The sequence below is a fragment of the Oenanthe melanoleuca genome, chromosome 5 (assembly GCF_029582105.1).
Source record: "Oenanthe melanoleuca isolate GR-GAL-2019-014 chromosome 5, OMel1.0, whole genome shotgun sequence".
Lineage (NCBI taxonomy): Eukaryota > Metazoa > Chordata > Aves > Passeriformes > Muscicapidae > Oenanthe > Oenanthe melanoleuca.
In genome coordinates, this window is record NC_079339.1 from 51,644,136 (window position 1) to 51,663,446 (window position 19,311).

The 19,311-nt window shown below is 40.9% G+C and overlaps 1 protein-coding gene across 1 annotated transcript in view; it reads left to right on the top strand.

Annotated features, from left to right (window-relative positions):
* KIF26A (kinesin family member 26A) overlaps positions 1–19,311 on the top strand; it is a 94,409-nt gene that overhangs the window by 16,395 nt on the left and 58,703 nt on the right. The window contains exon 3 of the mRNA XM_056493388.1: positions 14,121–14,621. Within this exon, the coding sequence (XP_056349363.1) occupies positions 14,121–14,621 (501 nt within the window). The remainder of the gene's footprint in view (positions 1–14,120; positions 14,622–19,311) is intronic.

Genomic DNA, 19,311 nt, shown 5'->3' on the forward strand with positions numbered 1-19,311 from the left:
TAAAATTGCCATATGTCTTAAAATATGCTCTACACAACTGCACTTGTTCAGACTGTGAATTTCCTCCCATTTTATGATTAAATCCTTAGTTTAGAATAATTTTATTCTTTAGTAGGAGAAACACCATTTGGTCATATATGGTGCATTATAAAATGTGGTAACTTTTAAGCATTTCAAACACTACATGTGCTTCATTTGAGTTTTTATGCCATTTTTCATGAACAATTAGCAGTACTTTGTTGTCATTTTTGTCATGAAATGCCCATAAACTCAATTATCTTCCTGTTTGGTCCCACTTACAAACACACAGAAAACCTAAGCAGATGTCAGAGCAATAACCAGGTGTACATTGTAGTACTTTGCAAACTTCTAATTGCTGCAGGGATGTTTCCCAGTTAATGGCTGTGTTTATTAAGTGCTGCTATCTGTTGTGCCTTGCTCAGGAGTGTACCTTACATGTGGTGTGCTCAGGCTGGTTTATCCAGTGACAGGTTGGTGTAGCCTTGCAGAGGGGTGTGCTTTTTCAGTTTTGTTGTTTGCAGTGTAGTTAGCAAAACTGCTGAATTGCTTGTGGTGTAGGGGCCTGTGTGATCAGGTATTCTGTGATCTTGGGGTGTGCTAATGGTGCTGTTGACTGTCCACCTCTCCAGAGGTGATGAGTGCTCTTATCTGGGAGGATGGACAGTAGTTGAGGATGGTGTGACCAAAATGACTCACCAAAGGTCAGCAGTTCTTGATGGTGCTTGGAGCAGGGAGCCCTTAGTTGGTGGCTGAGGGACCCTTTGTGTCTCAGAGCTGTGAGTGGAAAGGGTGGGGAATGCTCCTTGGCATTCCCTGTTGGGCTTACCCATGGAGAGCTGGCTTTCCTGGAGGGCTGTGAGGGAAAGCACAGGCTTACCTGACAGCCTGCTTGGGGTCTGTGCTGTTGTGCATGCCTGGGGAGATACAGGTGTGGGCTGAGGATACCTCCAGTTGCTCTGTGTTCACTGCCTAGGAGCAGTGGCAGCACAGGAAAAGGAGACTCTTGATTCATGACTCTCTGCAGTCCTGCAGGTTTGTACCCAGACCAGGCCAGAATGCCAGGATTGCTTCTGAGATATATTATGTATTGATGAAACAATGAGAGGGATCATCTTGTCCCAGGAATTAAATAATTGCTTCCTGGATGAAAGGACCCAACATCTGGCTCTTGGGTTTCATCTATTTTATCATGTAGATGTAACTGTTTGCTTTGTTCCTGCAGTAATGTTAACCTACTAATGTATGAAGCTGTTTCAGGTCAGTGAAAAACTGCATATAAATCTTCATTACATGTACTTGATTGTCTTTAACTCTTTGTAAGATATAATTAGCACTCTGTAATCATATTGGAGTGCTGTTTCTGTGATTACCCTGGCAGTTAGTGTGCAGTGCAATCCTGGATTTATAGACTGGAGTTAACATTAACTTGATTGGAATAAAGGACAAACAAGGGCCTGTGTTGTTGGCCAGGTAATTTTCTCACCTTTCTGCTGCCCAGTTCCATTGCCTCCTGCAGTTCTGAGATGTGGCTTCTGATTCAAAAGCTGTGACCTTCAGAATGTGGCCACTGATGGTGTCTGTGATGGGAGGGAAGAGGAGGATTGTGGCAGGTCTTCAAGGATGGTAACTTGGCAAAGCACTAGTGCCTAGAAATGTTTTGATCCTATTGTAATGAATAGCTGCTAGTTCCTGTTGTTGTTTCTGTTTTGATTGAGTGCCCAGCTGGTGTGTGGTGCAGATAGGATGTTGGGGCAGGGAAAGGAAGTAACTGTCAAAAGTGCATCTCCCTCAGGAAAGCAAGAATGTGGAGGCATGGTAGAATTGGTGTTTAAATAGCACTTATTTTTCCTTGGTTTTCATAGTGCACTGACCGTGTGCAATTTTCCACATGCTGGGTAATGGAAAATTGGCCCCAGAGGAAGTCACTTTGTAAGTCAAGTTTGGGATTATAAAATCAATCACTCTTGGGTCACTAATTGATGTGGAAGATAGGAATTTCCTATACAGTATGATAAGTTCTTTGGTTTTCTGGCAGGGTGTGCACAGTGCACTGTTTAGCCAACGATATTCTTTCCTGATTCTGTTGTTAACTCAGGAAAAGCATCAGGTCATTTGCAGCTACACCCAAATTGTGGGTTTGTTTCTGAGTGGTAAGGGGAGGGTGGAGGGAGTTTCTCATGTAGGATCTACATGTGTTTTATGAAGCTTGTTTTCATCTCTTTGTGGCATAACAGAGAAGCTTGGCAGCCATGTGGGAATCGTGAAGATTGATTGCTCTTGGTGTTAAGCATCTCGTATCTCTGAGTTTATATCAACACTCCCCCTCTTCCAGCAGCAGCATCTGGCTCATTGGCAAGCTCTGTGGACAGTTGTTTTCACTGCTCTGGAGATGCCTCTGGCTGTCATGTGGCTGCTGCCTTGGCCATGCTGCTTTGTTATTCTAGCTGGTCCCATTTTCATTATTTAGTTTTTGGCTTACCTTTGATTCTGATTGATTGCTACAGAGACTGTAGTCTTGAGTAAATCTTGCCTAATACTCTCATGCAGGGACCTCTATGAGATGCTGATGTTAATTTATTTCAGTGACTGTTTGCTGATGGAGCTTGGAGCAGTAACATCCCAGCCTGTGCCTTCTGTGCAGGTTTTCCCTGTGAATCACAGCATCAGGCATGTGGAGTAAAACACACATCTTTGAGCATATCCTGCATAATGGCTTTCTCTGAGACTGGTGCTGCAAGCATACATCAAATATTAACAGTGCACAGTCATTGCCTGGAATGGTGCTGAGAGTCTTGGAATCAGCCACTTGGATTTTTCAAGTTGACCATTGGGAGCAGAGTTTCTGGCCCTGCTGATATAAACTGTCACAGGAGCAAAGAGTAGTGTGTGTCAGTTCTGGATTTATATCCTCAATTGCTGTCCTTACCTGCTTGATTGTGTTTTTTATTCATATACTGTGTACTTTAAAAAACATTATTTTTTTCAGCAGTAGTGTGGTTTGGAAGACTCATGGGCTCAAATAAACGTGTTTCTTAAAATACTAAAGCATCTATTTTTATTAAAGAAGCCTATCAGGGTCACTACTTCTCATGGTTGAAATTACCAGAGCTGTGATGTGCAGGAGGTGGGACAAGGTACTTGTCTTCACTGCTCTTTAACACTGATGATCTCTAGAATTGCTTCAGTGCTGCCCACAATGGGGACTACTTGACAAGCTGTGAGATTTTATAAGGATGTTAGCAAGACATAAATGATTGCACAACTAGTTTTAAATGTGTATTTACGTCTGTAATGATAATACTAAGGCAACTTGGGTGTCAGGTTTTTTTTTAATGATTCACTGCAAATTTGACACATAATGCCAGAAAACCTTGTTTTAAAAAGAATGGGGAAATTGTCACACCGAGATGTAGCTCAACTCATCACCCAACAACTGCAAAAAGGCATTTTATTAGAAAGGGAGGAAGGCTGGTGAAAGAGTTCACTGCTAATTTGAAATTAGGAACAGAGATATTTCAATTTATGCATTCTGTATGAATGTTGCCATGGATTTCTTTAGGGCCCAGGTCTCACTCTGGGGCTATAATTTCTATTCTTGAAAGAGCCCTTTCTTCCTCTGTACTTGGCCTTTTCCAGCAGGTGATGAGGCAGCTTCTTTTCCAAGGTCCCAGAATACAAATTAAAATAAAAACATCCTTTTATGTAGTACCTTCAATTGAACGGAAACATAAATGTATCCTATGATGTTAGGCATTGTCTACAGTTGTGGAATTTCTATAGAGGTAACTTGGATACAGTAAATGTTTAAGAGCCTTGTTAAGTGTGACTGGTAGGACGAGCTAGTGCCTTTCATCTCTGAGTTGCTGGTTTTATTAGGATCTGGCTCGAAGGGTTTTGAAAGTTGTTGCCAGGTATTTGATTGCTTCAGTGTCTTGGGAGACAAGGTTTGTTTTGTGTGTGTGTGAGGAGCCTGAAAGAGTTTGCAGAGGTATTTTTGCCAATCATCTGTGGGCAGGTCTATGTGTGCGTGTGTTACAGGCAGACATAAGCTCACTTTGCCCATGGGTTTAATATGTTTATATCCCATGTCTCATCAGTTTACAAACCCTATTAACATGGCTTTTGAGATGCTTTGAGCATGGGTAAAGTGGGTTTCTGTCTGCCTGTGGGCACAGCCCTATGGATTTATGTTTGTAGAAGACAGACCTTAGGCAACGGGAGCTGCTCCTCTTTGGTTACACCAGTCCTTTGGATGGTGAGAGGTTGCACATCTTTAAGTTTTCACAGGACCACTGCAGGGCTTTCTAACAAGAGGGTTATGGGTGGATATTGATCACCAGACTTGTCATTCCACTCACGTGAGTGTGATGTGCTGGGCTGACAAAGGCAGTTCTCACCCAAGCCCTTCTTCTGGGAGCTGCTCTGGCTGTTCATCCCCAGCCTGGATTGGTGCTGGGGCTTGTCCTGACCCAGGTGCAGCCCAGCACTTGGCCTTGTTAAACCTCATGAGATTCCCATCAAATGGAGCTTGTCCAGCTCTCTCTGGGTGGCATCCCACCCTTCAGGTGTCTCAACAGCACCACTCAGCCGGGTGTCATCTGTAAATCTGCTGAGGCTGCACTCAATTGACCTTGATAAAGATGTTAAATAACACCAGTCCCAATATGGACCCTGAGGGACACCACTTGCACCTGATGTCCACTGAGATGGACAGTTAGGAGTAGCTGGACTTGCACCTTCTACTTTAGATATCTCATTTGGATTCCTAGAACTGATTCCTGAAGTTGTAGGGAATAAAACGTAGCGATTCTATAGTTTGCATCTGTAAAGGAAGATTGAAACTGGGATATAAAATGTAGCATAATTAATAATAAAATAAAGTTTTGGGTGTGGTGATGATGGGCTGTATTTGACAGAATTTCTCAAAGTGTATAGAGGGTCACAACTAGGACAAGAGGTATGAGATTAATATAGGAATGATGCAAGTGGGAAAACTTGCTGTGGGTAGGTTACTAATAGTAACTAGCAGTCATCTAAGTAGAGGAGTATTTTGAAGTTTGTGGCACTTGGACCTGAGCAGCAAATCTGTGCACAGATATGTTGCCCATCTTTCCAAAACTAGTATCATAGGGCTGGGGAGTGATCTTTAAAAGTAGTCCAGCTTCCTCCACTGGAATGGGGTCATCTATCTCTTGATCACCTCCCATGGATGTTTTTCACCTGCTCTTCAGAAATTCTTCAGAAAAGAACAAGTTTTCTCTACACCATTCTGTAGCAATTGCCATTACTTACTCACCTTTGACAGTTTTTCCTGAGTTACCTTTGCTTAAAAGTAGAATTATTTCCTATTTTCCATACCCAAGTGGATCTAGAAAGCAGTTTGTCACCAGTCTGTCTATGACCACTTTTTGTATTGGAGGACTCTGATTACTTTCCACTCTTCTAAAATAAATAAACCAAACTCCTTTAACTTCCTGCAACATCCTTGTTTTTTAAACTGCTATTTGTCCTGTAGACACTCCTCAAATGGTCTGTCTCCAGCTGTGTTTTATCTGGCTGGGATACTTCACCCTAATGGGATTCCATAGGAGGATCACTTGGTTCTTTGTGCAGTGTCCTCCACCAGCAGATATCCCTTTGGTTCTGCATATTTATCTTTTCTAATGTAGGCTGGGGTGAGCAGAATGAGATGAATTACTTCTATGCCCTAGCATCCTACCTGAAACTGAGGGACAGCAATGGACCATACTTCCATCCTAGTCCAGAGATACTGAAGACACAGGACCAACAGGTGGCTGAGGGCAGATTTGTGAATTTACTTGCTGAAGTTGTGCTGCTGAAGAGTGGTATTAAAAAAAGCCATCCAAGAATCCACTTTAAAGAGCTGCTGGATGAACAGCTTGGAGAGGGAGATGGTTTCTCATCCATGCCACCTAGTATGCAAAGGAACTGAAGCAGACTCTTCAGGCAGAGCGTGGCCAGCTTGTGGTTGAGGAGTTAGATGCTCTTCATCATTCCTTGACTATTCATCCCTGTTAGGTTTTTTTTTTCCTTTCCCCCCCCACCCTTGGTTAAGTCCAGGCAAGGAGAAAAAGTTAAAACTCAACTCCACTACAGTACTCCTTAAATTCATTGTAAACCTGAAATTTTTCAGCCAAGGAGGTTTTTGGGTTTTTTTGGTTTTTTTTGTGAAGCAGTCAAACTGAGGCACTGAAACTTAATTAGGATGAAGAATAAGTGAAATCCTCTTTTGTAATAATAAGAACTGCATGGTGTGCTAACTGTGCACTGTATGCAGTAATTTGTAGCATGCAAGGGAGTGCACAATGGGCAGCCTCTTGGTTGTGAAGGCTAAATCGTTTCTGTACAGTCTTCAAGTATTCATCTACCAAATAATTGATAAAATGAGCAAGTGAATGGGACACTAAGAGAGTGTGATCCAATGCCAAGTGCTGGTTTTCATAGTTGATTTTAAATCTGCATTATGCTAATGATGTTCATTTGGAAAATGTGTCCACTCCCTAACTTCTGCCGCTGAGTGTTCTGTTAATTGGATTCAGATGGTTGGACTGAAAAAGTGGCAGGGTTCATATACAGGGGAGTGTTCCAAGCACTTTTTTTTTCCTATGCAGTCTTTCTAAGCTAGAGTTGCTTTCACTGTGGCTGGTGTCCAGCTGTTCTTGAACTCTCTCATCAAAGGTCTGTCTGATACAAATGGGCACAGTTCTGCTGGGATAAATGAAGTTATGATCACTTAAACATGCTGAAGATCTCATCTGGGCGTGACTGCTCTCCCAGTCCATTGGGCTGGCTGGGCTGGGCTGCTGGTCAGAGTTCATCAGTGAGGGAGCCCATTTCACCAGGCTCACAGTGCAATTTGTAATTCTGGAAACACAGGCTGTCGACTGAATTCCAATAGCAGGAACAGCCTTTTGTTTCCCATGAAATGATATTAAGAGCTGGTGTTTCTGAGGCATTTTGACAAGGCAGCACGTTTCTGTGTAGTGGTGCTGTGCTCTGATTTTCATCCCTATGCTGACATTCAGAGCTATTCAATTACCTGGGCAGCCTCACTGAACTCAAACTGTTTGTGGGGTTGGTGGCATTCAATGTGATGGCATCAGACAGCATCATTTTCCCAAGCAGCTGTTCTAACCCATGAGCACTTGGTTTGCTTTGAAGAGGAAAGAGAAGTTGTGACTTTTTATGCAGTTGGGACTCTAATAGGCAGAGTTTTTATAATAAGATTTACTGTGCTCATAGGCTAACCAAAACTTATTCCCTGGTTTCAAAGAAAAAATAATTAGGGATGGAAAGCTCTTTATCTTTTAAACAAAAGTGTCTAATTTCTGTAAGAGGTTTTTTTGTCTGAATTTCTGAAAGTCAGCTTCATCCAAGTGGCTGTTTCTGTAGAATCAAACAAAGGCTTTTCAGACACAAAGTATTATGTAGTGATAGATATGCAACTATTTCTACACATACTTGCTGCTGTTCCAAGTGATAATACTTTTCTGAAGGTTTATTAAAAAATAAGAGGGAAATTAAAAAAGACACAATGTGTGTTGGAAGATGGTGTTTTCACATGAACAAAATCAGTACTGAATTTACATTGAGAAGTTATAGTAAGCCTCAGACCCAAGAGGGAAAATTAAAAGATTACTTAAAACCAACAATAAACATGCAAATTAAAAGTCATAAATTTTAAATGAAGTCATATGCTATTAAAAATAAGCATAAAATTGCATACTAGTTTGGATGTGTAGTTTATAGAACACACCAAATGTTAAAATTGGATGAAATTAAGAAAAACATTTTCCAAAGGCAAGTAAAATATCTGTTTAATTAGATTGTAAAGAAAGAAGATTAAAAGTAATATTTTGTGAAACAGTAATTACTGTTTTTCAGAAGTAGTCAGGTTCCTGTGTGTTGATCTAAATTTACCGGTGATAGCAGATCTCTTTGGGGTCTTTTGTTTTGTTTGTGTCTTTTAATTAATTTAAATGGCAACCACTACCTTTATGTTGTTTTCTTTGCACTGAACACACTGCATGGCTGTTTGCTCCAGTGCTCTGCCAGCTCATGAAAGCAAATCTGGGAGATCAGCTCATCCCCTCTGGTTCTGAGAGGTTAAAAGCCAACTCATTGCAGGGGACTATCCAGCAAGATAACAGGAAAGGCAGCTGAAGCCATTGGGAGGTGGGTTGAGGTGCTGATGGGAGCCTGAGATGTAAATAAACCAGATTGCTCTCATTTCCTCTTTCCACTGTATTATGCATTCCAATAGCACTATTCATCTTTATGACAGACACCTATTGCTTTAACTTTACTGCAGGCCACTGAAGTACGTTAAAGTGGGCAGGAAATGGAAATAAATAGAGTTCAGTGGAGCTGCCGAATAACTAAACAGTGCAGTCGTTTTTAGTGCAGGGCCATGCGGTTTTGAGCAGATTTATTGTATTGCTTGGCTTTTGTTAGAAAGATGGTAGCTCTTTAAAAGAGATACTGTGTAATTTTTCTCTATAAGTAAGAAAATGTGCTTGGATTTTTTTTTTTTTTTTTTTTTTTTTTTTTTTTTTTTTTTTTCAGAACTCTTTGGGATGCCAGAAATGAAAAGAAATTGGGTTGAGTCTCAGCTGGGTAGAGTCAGGGGGATGTGTCTGTGTGCACTACCTCAGGTTGTGGCTGGAAGCAGAATAATGGTATTGGAGATTTGAAGAAATCCTGCTAGGAGACAGAATGGGAGGAGAGCCACAGTCCATTGGCTTAAATTAACCTTCCACCTAAAGGTAGTGAGACACTACTGTAAAAAGGCCAAATGGAATTCAGCCTTAAAAATCTATCTACTTTCCTAATGCCTGCACATTTTGCTCACTTTGGAAATGTGGATTGCTCTCCTGCTTGTTCAGAGGAATGTTTTCAAGGACAGTGAAGTTACACTGCAAGTTCCAGATACCCTTAACCCGCAGGAGATGGGACTTCAGGTGAATTCTGTTTTTGTGAGAGCTTCATGTGTTTGTTTTTCCTTGATTGTTTATATTCTGATAAGATGAGGTTGGTGACTGAATGAATTCACAACATGGGTTACTTGAAGACTTAAAGCTCATATTTTCACTCCCTTGAGATTCGTCAGATAATTGGAAACTTTTCTTAGAAAGAAATCTTTAGCACTGTTTTTTTTTTTTTTTTTCCCCTTGATTACATTGAACACTCTTTGGGTTTGCTGAATATACTGCTTGCACTTTTAAATTTTGTTTTATTTTTTGTTTGTTTTCACAATGACTGCTGTATAGTTGAAAGCAGGCATCAGCCTTCAAGGTATTTGTCAATATAGAAGATATTAGGTGATATTTCACAATGCCATGTAAGATAAAAACTAATTTGTAAGCAGTGTGGCAGAGATCTGGAAGGACAATTAAGACAATCATTAACATTGATTCTTGTGCACTGGGATAGTACATTCCTTTTTCCAAAAGCATCCTTTTAAAATATTGTTCACCTCAGTGTGTATTTAATTATATATTTCAGTGTGACATTCAACAATTCTTTCTCTTAAATAATACTTAGCTCAAGACTTTAATTCAGTTCAATTCAGAATACTGCTCTGGATACACTTGCACTGCAGAAGGCAGTGCCAGGCAGAATTGCAGTAATTACTGAGGACGGTTGTTGGCAATTTGACTTTTCATCGTTTGTTCGTCATCGTTTGTTCGCACTCTGTGCATAGTTCCTCGCTGAAAGGATTAGGTTACAGATGGGTGGGTATTACTTCAGGGACTTCTTAAGTGAGAATCCAGATGCTTTTCTGCCTCCTCTTCTCTTGCTTAGTTTGGGAGTTAGAAGTCAGTAGCTGCAGGTAAGATTCAAAGCTTGTATCTTTGTTTCTCTTTTGCAATGGGGAAAAGCTCTCTATTCTTTATTGTTAGTTGAGCAGAAAATCAGCTGCAAACTCTGAGTAGCTGGGAAATTGCAGATTGAGCTATAATTTAAAAAGAATTTAATAATTTAATTTAAGTGCTGACTAACTGCTTCAAGTTCTCATAATAGTTCAGGTCCAGGAAGGTAATTTTGTGTTTCATGCTTTGAAAACCTGGCTATGACTTTGGTGTCTAAGCTGTAGCAGGGATTTTTGGAGATACTGGCCTCTGGCCACATGCCAGTTGCTTGGAGTTATGTCTGTAGTTTCAAGGGCAGTGGTCTGGGGATGTAGTGTTCTACATTTGTGAGCTGTGGGTTTTGTTGGTGTGCCCCACATGCTGCACCCCAGTATCTGAGACCTTGCTGGGTCCCCCGTTGCTTTCATGGGGAGGCAGCAGAGCTGAGCTTTATACCAGGGAGGGAATCCTGGATTACAGAGACTGTTCCCTTCTGGCTGGTGCAAATTGCTGATGTGCTTTCAGATCTGTGCTCCTTTTCCCCACTCCTGCTTTCAGAGGCAATGCCTGAAGGCAGGCTTCAGGCTCAATGCTCCAGCGCTGAAGGAAATGGGTGTTTTGCTGTGTGTTATACCGGGAGCACAATCCTGGTTTCCCAAGTTTGCCATCCTGCCAGCTGAACTTGCAGACCATTTCTGTGAGCTCCTCTCATGTGGGCAGGTTCCATGTGTGTGTTTAATCTCCCAGCAGCAGTTGGCAAACTGGCTTGTGTCTGTAAGAACTGCTTGCTGAAAAGCAGTGCTAAATTCAAGCATTCAGAAAATTTGTCCTCATATAAGAACATGTAATTATCTCATGCCCTGACCTTGCTGGGGGCTGCTGTGCTCCTCAGTTCCTAGGGGGACCATTTATTTTACAATTCTAACAGTCTGTGATGTTTGAATATCTGAAACTTGTATGCAAAAGTTATCAAGCTGAGTCTGAAATCAGGGTTTTCGTTCCTGCAGTGGGTGGGGAAGCTGTGAATGTTACAGCATCACAGTGATCTGCTTATCCTGCTTGTTCAGGAGGAAAGAGGAGCATTTGGAAAGTAGGTGTGACAAAGACAGCACAGTTTATTTATGCTGTGGAGGAACAAAAGAATCGTGTTCTTTGTAGCACAGCAGACTAAAGAGGTTTTGGAGCACTGTTTGGATCAGAGGCTTGTGTGTTGTATGTTTAATTTTTGTGCCATTCCCCTCAGCTATTTGCACACCTCTTTTGTTTGGTTTGCCTGTCTGCTGGTGGAGCTGGAGTGAGGATGGCTTTGGCTGTTTCACCCCTCCCACGTGTGTGTCACACATTTGGTCACTCTGGGTTTATTTCTTCCCTCTGTTAAACACAAGAGTGTAACTTCCACCCCAGCCTTGCTGAAGCAGGGGCTCCCCAGGAGCAGGCATTGTCACCGGGCAGGAAAAGCTCTTTAATGGGGCTGGATAAACTTTTAAGTTATGGTTAATGTTTTTAACATAACTCTTGTTTCCTCTGGCCTTCACGCCCAACCATTAGCCAGGTGTTTTTGTCTCTCAGAGTGGAAAAATAAAAGTAATCTAACTATGCAGCCTGGCCCTCCCTGAGGTGCTGGAGAAGGTTGGCCACAATGCAAACTGGGGGTCACAGAGGCTGGATGTGGGGGTTAAGAGGCTCCTTGTAAAGCTTGGCAAAATACAAGCATTAGAAATGAGATGCGCCCCCCCATTTTTTTTTTTTTTTACTATAAATAAATTATGAGGTTTAAATTTGGCATGCTGTGTGCCTATAAGCTTTGCTCTGTGTAATTTTATATATATATATATTTTTTTTTAAATGTATTTTTGTTCCCCCGTTTAATATGACATCCACTTGATTTCTTTGTAACTGTGAGACAGAGCTGACTCTGATCTGCCTTATGCTGTAAACTCTGTTTATGGAGCTAGAATTGGGGTCATTAATTTTCTTCACATCAAAAGAAGTAATTTCTTTTAAATGAGAAGCCTGTTTCACCTAGTAATTCGCTTTAATTGCTTATGTGAAACTTTTGACATTTGATAGCAATTTAAGCATTGCCAGATGAGGCTCCTGCAGTTGGGACGTGCAGGTGCTTCCTTGTGTGCCCAACTTGGATCAGAGATCCAAGCCCAGGGATGTGCCTGGCCACAGACAGGGCACCCAGTGCTGAAGGAGCTGTGTTTTGGGGCTGCTTGAATAGATGCTGTGTGTCAGCTCAGCAAGTGTTTGCTCAGAGGGCTCTCCCTTGGAGTAGTTTCTGAGGAGCACTGAGCACGGTGCTGTTTGTTTTTCTTGGGAGATAGACTGCATGGCCTTTGTTTTGCCCGAGGCTAAATAGTGCTTGCAGCACTGAGTGTCTGTTTTTTTAAAGTCTAACAAATAGCACTTTCTGCTGAAGGGATAGAAAAAAGTTTCTAAAATATGAATCACTTTTTTTTATTTTTATTTTTTTTTTTTGCCTGACTAATATCTCTTAATTTAGTATTACCATCTTCTGGGAGGTTTGGTGGGAAAGAATTTTCTTCCTCATGAGGGTAAGCAAATGGTGCAACTTCAAAGGCATTTCTAGCAGGATCTAAACCTCAATAAAGAGAAGAGACAAAAAATGAAGCAGTGTCTTACCCTTCACTTTTTATGCTGGTTCACAAATGTGAATCAATTTATTGTTCAGTCAGTGGCAGGAGTAGCTTTTCTTAGCCTGAGAAGTATGTTTTATTTTAAGTCAATAAACAATAATTTAGATTATTGTGGAAAGAGCAACTTTGGTTAATTGCTTTTGGCTGTGGAATAACTTGATGCTAGATATACTTACAATGGTTTCTATCAATTTTACTGTGCCTCGTGAGAGATTAAAACTATTGCAGGAGTAGTCCAACAGCTGAACATGAGATAAATTCTGTACTGCTGCTGCAGAAGTTAAGCAGTATTTTAGTACTTTTTGATTTCAGAGCAAAGCCAAAGCACCAGTGCCAAGACTTCTTTAAAGAGTTTTATTGATGTGCATTGTAATTAAAACCAGAATTAGTTTTCTAATAGGACATTCATTTCCTAGAGAGAAATTGCAGCTTGGCATAAAGTAATACATTTTTAAAAACAAGTGCCAATCTGGGGATATCCCCAACATATGTTGGATGGCTGATTTACCAGCTATGTGTGTCCTACTTATTAACAAGAAAATCAAATATTTTCATTTAAAATAATTATATAAATAAACCTTTGGCTGTGCTGTGATTTCATTAAAACCTTAATTGTTTGGAGAGCTCTGTGAGAGTGTGTGAAGTTGGGTCAGTTTTACAGCCTGATGTTAGTCTCGATAGCAGATTTACGACAGGGCTGGATTTAATCTCTCGACTAATCTTTACAGTAGCAGGCCTGGGATGGGAAGGCGTTTGTGTGTTTCAGGAGATAGGAAACTCTATCTCTGAAGTGGAAACACAGTGCTGGCTTCTAAAATGTCTCAGCAGCCTTAAAATGAACTAGCCAAGGGGTGGTGGGGAATTGCTCTGTGGAAACAAAATAGGTGTTGCTTTTAAATCAGGTCGCAGTGTGCTCATTGTCACACCTTCACACATGGCTGTGGGCTCAAATCTATTTCTCATTAAAGCAACTGTAGTGGAAGGGAATATTGCAACCATCTGGTTTGCAAAGATCAGAAATAACAGTCCTGTGGGCAGCCCCATGTAAACTGGCTTTTATGCCACTTGATTAATCATTTCTCAGGGTAAGAGCAGCAAGATGTTTACCAGGTCACACATTAATTTTTAAAAATACTTTCAAGTCTAATTTTCCTGGGTTTCTAATGGTGGTATGCCTTTGAATCAAGTTACCATATTTGTAGGTTCAGCATCTCAACTAACATTGTTCCTGAGCGGGGGAAACACGGGTGCCTTAGATGTCTCCAAAGGAGAGTTAATTAGAAGAATGAGCAGTTATTAAGAGCACCACTGCTCCACTGTTTAATTCTGATGATAATTTTCATGCTGGGTCTAATACAAATGAATTCACTTATGGTTTATTAATCGACTGCGGGCCTGTTAGGGTATTTAGCAGGAAAAATGCTGAGAGTTACCAGAACAGATTTAAAGCACTTCCGTGAGCGGAGAGCAAATCAGAGAACTTTATTTTCCTCTCTCCTTTTTATCTTTCTGCACTGCTGTAACTGAGTATGGTGTTTTTTCTCCCTTTTCTTCACTTCTTTAGGACCCACGATTATCAGCTTTAATTTTTGACAAGCTTCAAGTGCCTGACTATTTACAGAAAAACAGGAATGAAGGAGAGAGCAGATGTGAGACTTGTGCCACTCACTTGAATCAGCTGAAGCAGGAGGCCATTCAGATGATGCACACCCTGAGCCAAGGCAGCTACCCAGAGATGCCCGACCTGCCGCCCGGCGCCGGGGCGGTGGCCAGCATGGTACCCAGGATGGTCACTGTCTCTTCCCAGAGGGACCTGCCACTCCTTGCTGGGCAGGTGGGCAGGCAGCCTGGGAAGTCTCCCAGTCTCTTCTCTGCGGCAGAGAGGAAGAAAGGACTCGGGTGGTCTCAAGGCGTGGGCGGATTTCCCAACTCCAGTGTTCAAGTGACGGTGGCGCCCAGCGGTCTCAGTGGTGCCCTGAGCTCTGTCACCATCCAGGCTCAGCAGTACCTCGAGGGCATGTGGAGTATCTCCAGGGTGAACAGCTTCCTGCCTCAGGCTTGTCTAGTAAGTAGTGATAATTCAGCCACTTGAGTTGTGTTTGTGTGTGGACATACAGAGAGATACAGATAAAGTTTGAAATCTATACATATTTATCTTTTATCAGCTAGTGGTATTCTAAGCCATGTTTCATGAGTTGAAGAGCTTTGAAAGATGTTCTGTCAGATTTTCTTTCTTATCTCACATGGTGAGATCCTTTCCTCAGATGATTTTGCAGCTATTTTAGCTTCATGTATGCAGGTGATGTTATTTGTCTGTCACATACCTGGTAACCCCTTTAGAAGAACACAAAAGGCCAAGTTTGTCACACCTAAAGCTCTGGGAGCTTCATGGGATTATATCAAAGATGAACTTGACCCTCAAGTCTAGTGCTGAGCTTCTAACACTATGTGCAGTTCAGCAGTGGCTGCTGATGGGCTGTGATGCACAGCATTAATCTGCAGCTTAGATATCTTGCAAAACAGTTTGCTGCTGAGGAAGGGGCTCAGGAGGTTGCTTCAGAGCCACATGCCTGTAAATGTCACTGCACTTGGATTTTAAGCCTTGATGTTGATTTCTTGTATTCTGTGTGCATTTTACGAACTCTTGTGGGAAATGGAGAAGCTTTATAGAGGTGCATGTTACCTTTAAAGCAAGTTCATTATGTGGCTATCTATGGAACTGTGCTAAGAAGAAGAATACAGTATGTGGCTGGTTTTGACTAAGATTTATTCCTGACCAGTTTTCAGGTAGTGAATGGGGGAATGTGTGTAATAATGAAATGTGTACAATTTGAAGTAATGGTTTTCACTTAAAGATGACATAGCAGATCTTGTGAGATCAGGTCTTTTGGTGCCAAGCAGCTTTAAATTTGACATAATGCCTTACATGCTGTTGTATGTAAACACTACCTAATACTGCTTGGTAGCTTCAGCTGGTTGGGCTCCAAGATCACCAGAGATAAACATTTGAGTGCTGCTGTGTAACATTACTTTTTCAGGCTGACTTGTGTTTCCTTCCAGAAAAGGCTTGGAGACTTGATTCCTCCCTCCCATACTTTTCTCTCTTAAGGAAATTTGTGAATTCACATACATTCCACCTCTGAGGGATTCCCATTTAAATCCAGTGCATCACTGAGAAAAAGGAAAATTGCCCATTCAGCTCTTCACACTTTATAAGGAACTTCTGCTATGAGAGCTTTTCTCTAAATTGTTGCTCCATTCATTAGGGATCAATTTGGCCATGTAAGGTGTATGATGTTACCTTTAAATTGTCTTCTAGGTTATTTGTATATCACAGAAATAGAGAAGGAAAAATGGCTGGACTAAGAAGCCTGCACTCTGAAAGCAGAAGTATTTCCATTTGTCTGCTCATTCTCTGTCTGCCCTTATTCTTGTCCTAAATAATTCAGTAACAGCCAGCTGCAGATTTCCTCCTGCTTAACCATGCTGACTGATAGATGTGGTCTTCCCTAACCACTATGCTATCCTGAGATAAAACTGTTGCCTCATTTAACCCCTGTGAAGGAAAAATGTGTATAATGCAGCAGAGCTTAAGTGTGATTTAGAAATGTGCAAAGAAACTCAGTAGCCTGGAAAAGAGTGACCTTTAACGAAAGGACAAGCACTGTGAGTGTTGGAGGCAGCTTGGATGTGATCCAGTCATCTGCAGGGTTCATTTAGATTTATAAGCAATTTTTGGAGAGTCTTCAGTTTTTTATCTCTCTTCTCTCTTTCTTAATTTTATTCATTTAAACCCAAATGTAGTTACTGAAGACTGTGAGTGCATCTCTTTCCAGATGGTGCTTGTGTCTGTCAGAATTCTTCCACTGCCTTTTGTATTGTTAAGAGCCTTGTGTCTGATGAAGTTGTTTGGGTGGGTGAGGCCGAGAGTGCTTCCCCTACGCTCTTCCCCTGAGGAACCACAGGTGTTGAAGAAAATAGGGTTGGAGAGATTTCAGGAAACAGTTAGTCTAGCCCTTGTCTAGCACAGTATCCACTGCAGGACATTCTTGTCCAATGCTTATCTTACACCATTTTACAATTTTTCAAAGACTGAGATTTTCCGAGTTCTGTTGATTCTCACAGCTGAACTTCCTTTCCTATTAGAAATGTTTATTTGATTTATTTATTTATTTATTTTTTACTGGTTAGAGAGATAATTTTGTCATTTTTTCCCTGAAGTTAGAGACAGGGTTTAGGTTTCAGATTAACCCAGAAGAGAACTGTGCATATACATACTTTTAGTGATGTCTGTCTTTAGCAATACTTCCTGTCTTGTGGAGCAAAGCTGGTCTGGCTAGAGGAATTCTGCAGCAAGAACTAGGGCAGAAAGAACAGCATTGAATGTACTATTTATTGTATTGTGACTGGGTTTTGAAGACTTCAGCCCCCATTTAGGCAACATACTGAACAAATGCAGAAGGAAAATATGGTTCTTTTCCCAGGGAGTTTCTACTCTTGGTTGTGACACCAGTTATTTTGAACACCCTGTAAATACTCCTGTTTCACTGGGCACCTGTACTTAAGCCTTTTTTCCCTACCAAAGGGTGCTTGAAACAGGTGCTGAACTCCTGGTGGGAGGCCCCTACCCAAGCCTACCCTCCCAGTGATTTAACTCACTGCTGCATATGAAGTGGGCATGATTAATTTTATTCATTTGAGAAGGCAAAGGTAAAGGCTGGGGTTCATCTCAAGTATTTTTAATTGCCAGAAACCCAGGTGTTTATTATAACATAATTACTGAGGCTTCCTTTGTGGCTGTGGAAGACCAACAGGCACTTCCAAGAGGTTGTCTCTCCTTCTCATCTGGGATGTCTGTCTTGGCCTGCCTTGTCCACCAGTGGTGCCTGTGGCTTCCAGCTGGTGCTCCTAGAGCCCAGGTAGGTCATGTGGAGCAAATAAATCCCTTTTTGGATCCTTTTTTTCTGGGTGTGAAAAGACACCCCAGTGTACAACTGCCAGACCTCAGGAGACTCTGCAGCCACACACATTTCTCCAGAATCCGTATTTTTTATTCATGGTTAGTTCTAATAGTGGTGGTAGTAGAATTGTCTGTGGAGATTAAAAAAAGATTTGATTCTGCTCCTTTCATCTCCCCCCCAAACTCTCATGTATTACCTGTAATGTCACGGTTGTGAAAACACTTCTGGGCTGAACGTTTGGGGGTCAGAAGTGCAGGACATCATAAATTTTTAATATGTGCTTGGAGTTCAAGTGTGAAAAATCCATTTTATAGATTATAAATTTTTTGAACAGGAACGTGTGTTTGAAGCGTAGTGTGGGTGCTGCTCAAACCAAAATAATGACCATGGGCTTTGGGAGCTGTGAAGAGGAACAGTAATTAAGGATCTGGAGGAAGGTTCAGGGAGGGGAAGACTAGGATTGCAACCAAGGTGCAAAAGGTGAAGATGTAATCAGCTGCTTTACCCAAGTGGCCTGTTGTGAAAAATTACAAAAAATAATCACCAGTAGCAGTGATAAGTTGTCTGAGCAGACAGTGAACACAGTGGAGGGGAGGGAGCTGGTATAACTCTGGGTAGAGCACGTGATTTGTGCTGGACACCTGACAGCTATAATTAATAAATAGTTTTATATTGATGTTTTTAGTTCTAGACCTGACAAGTGAATATAAGGTTACTACTCAAATTAAAAAAAAAAAAAAAAGCCATTACCAGTGCTCAGCACTGCCACCCAGTTAATGCAAAAGGAGAGTACTGAGGGGAATTTGGGCTTCCCAGATGTGTTGGAATCTGGCTGAGAGGTTGGACATGAAAACCACTGAAAATACCTTGTATGCCTATTAGAAATATTTGCATTTATTGTGTATTGTAGAAAAAAAGAGGTCTTACTATATATTTTAAATTAACTGTGTTATTATTATGCAGTGTTATGTACTGCATAAAAGTGCTAAAGTAGCCATGCCATGTGCTATAAAGACATCTCAGTGAAATAGAGCTTATTTACAAATTGATTTTTCTTTCATCTTACACAAAATGAAATCCCAGTCACACTGCATTTCCTACTTGAATGTATACAATTGGTACTGGTTATAAGGCAAAGTGTTGTGGCTCCTTGAATACTTACCAGTTTGTAAGTGGATTTAAAAATATATTAAAAAATGCACCATTAAGAAATTGAAAAAGTTGGAGCACTGAAGAATTTGAAGTGCCTTAAGTAAAACTTTTAAAGCCTATGTATGCAAAATTGTAAAATTATCAAAAGTTTAATGTATGTTCCTGAGAGTATTCACAAATTTAAATTTAGGTATGAGTTTATTGCTTGGGTCTGTGAGTTTCAAAGAGGGAGGGTTCACCCACAGCAGAGCACATGTAAATGGGTGCATAGACTCTAAAATTAAAGAACTTAACGTTTATTTGTCTTATGTGAAAAACCTATGAGTTATTTTAGTCACAAATTCAAGCTTTCCTGTAGTTTGAATAAGTCTTCTCCTTACCCTAATCTAAACCAGATGGATTTGTCTGAGAGTAGCTCAGCCTCTGTTGACTTTCCTTAAAGCCTCTTTGTTTGTTTATAGCCAGGGTGACTTACATTTTGTTTAAAAGATGCAATAAAGGGCTGACTGTGGAAAACAGAACAATGACAAGATTTACTTTCCAGCATTTACTTTTTTACTTTGATAAATGTCATGCCAGATGGATTTTTAAATTAATTTTTAAAACCTTTCTTGATAGCTTTCTCAGTGACCTTTTATTAAT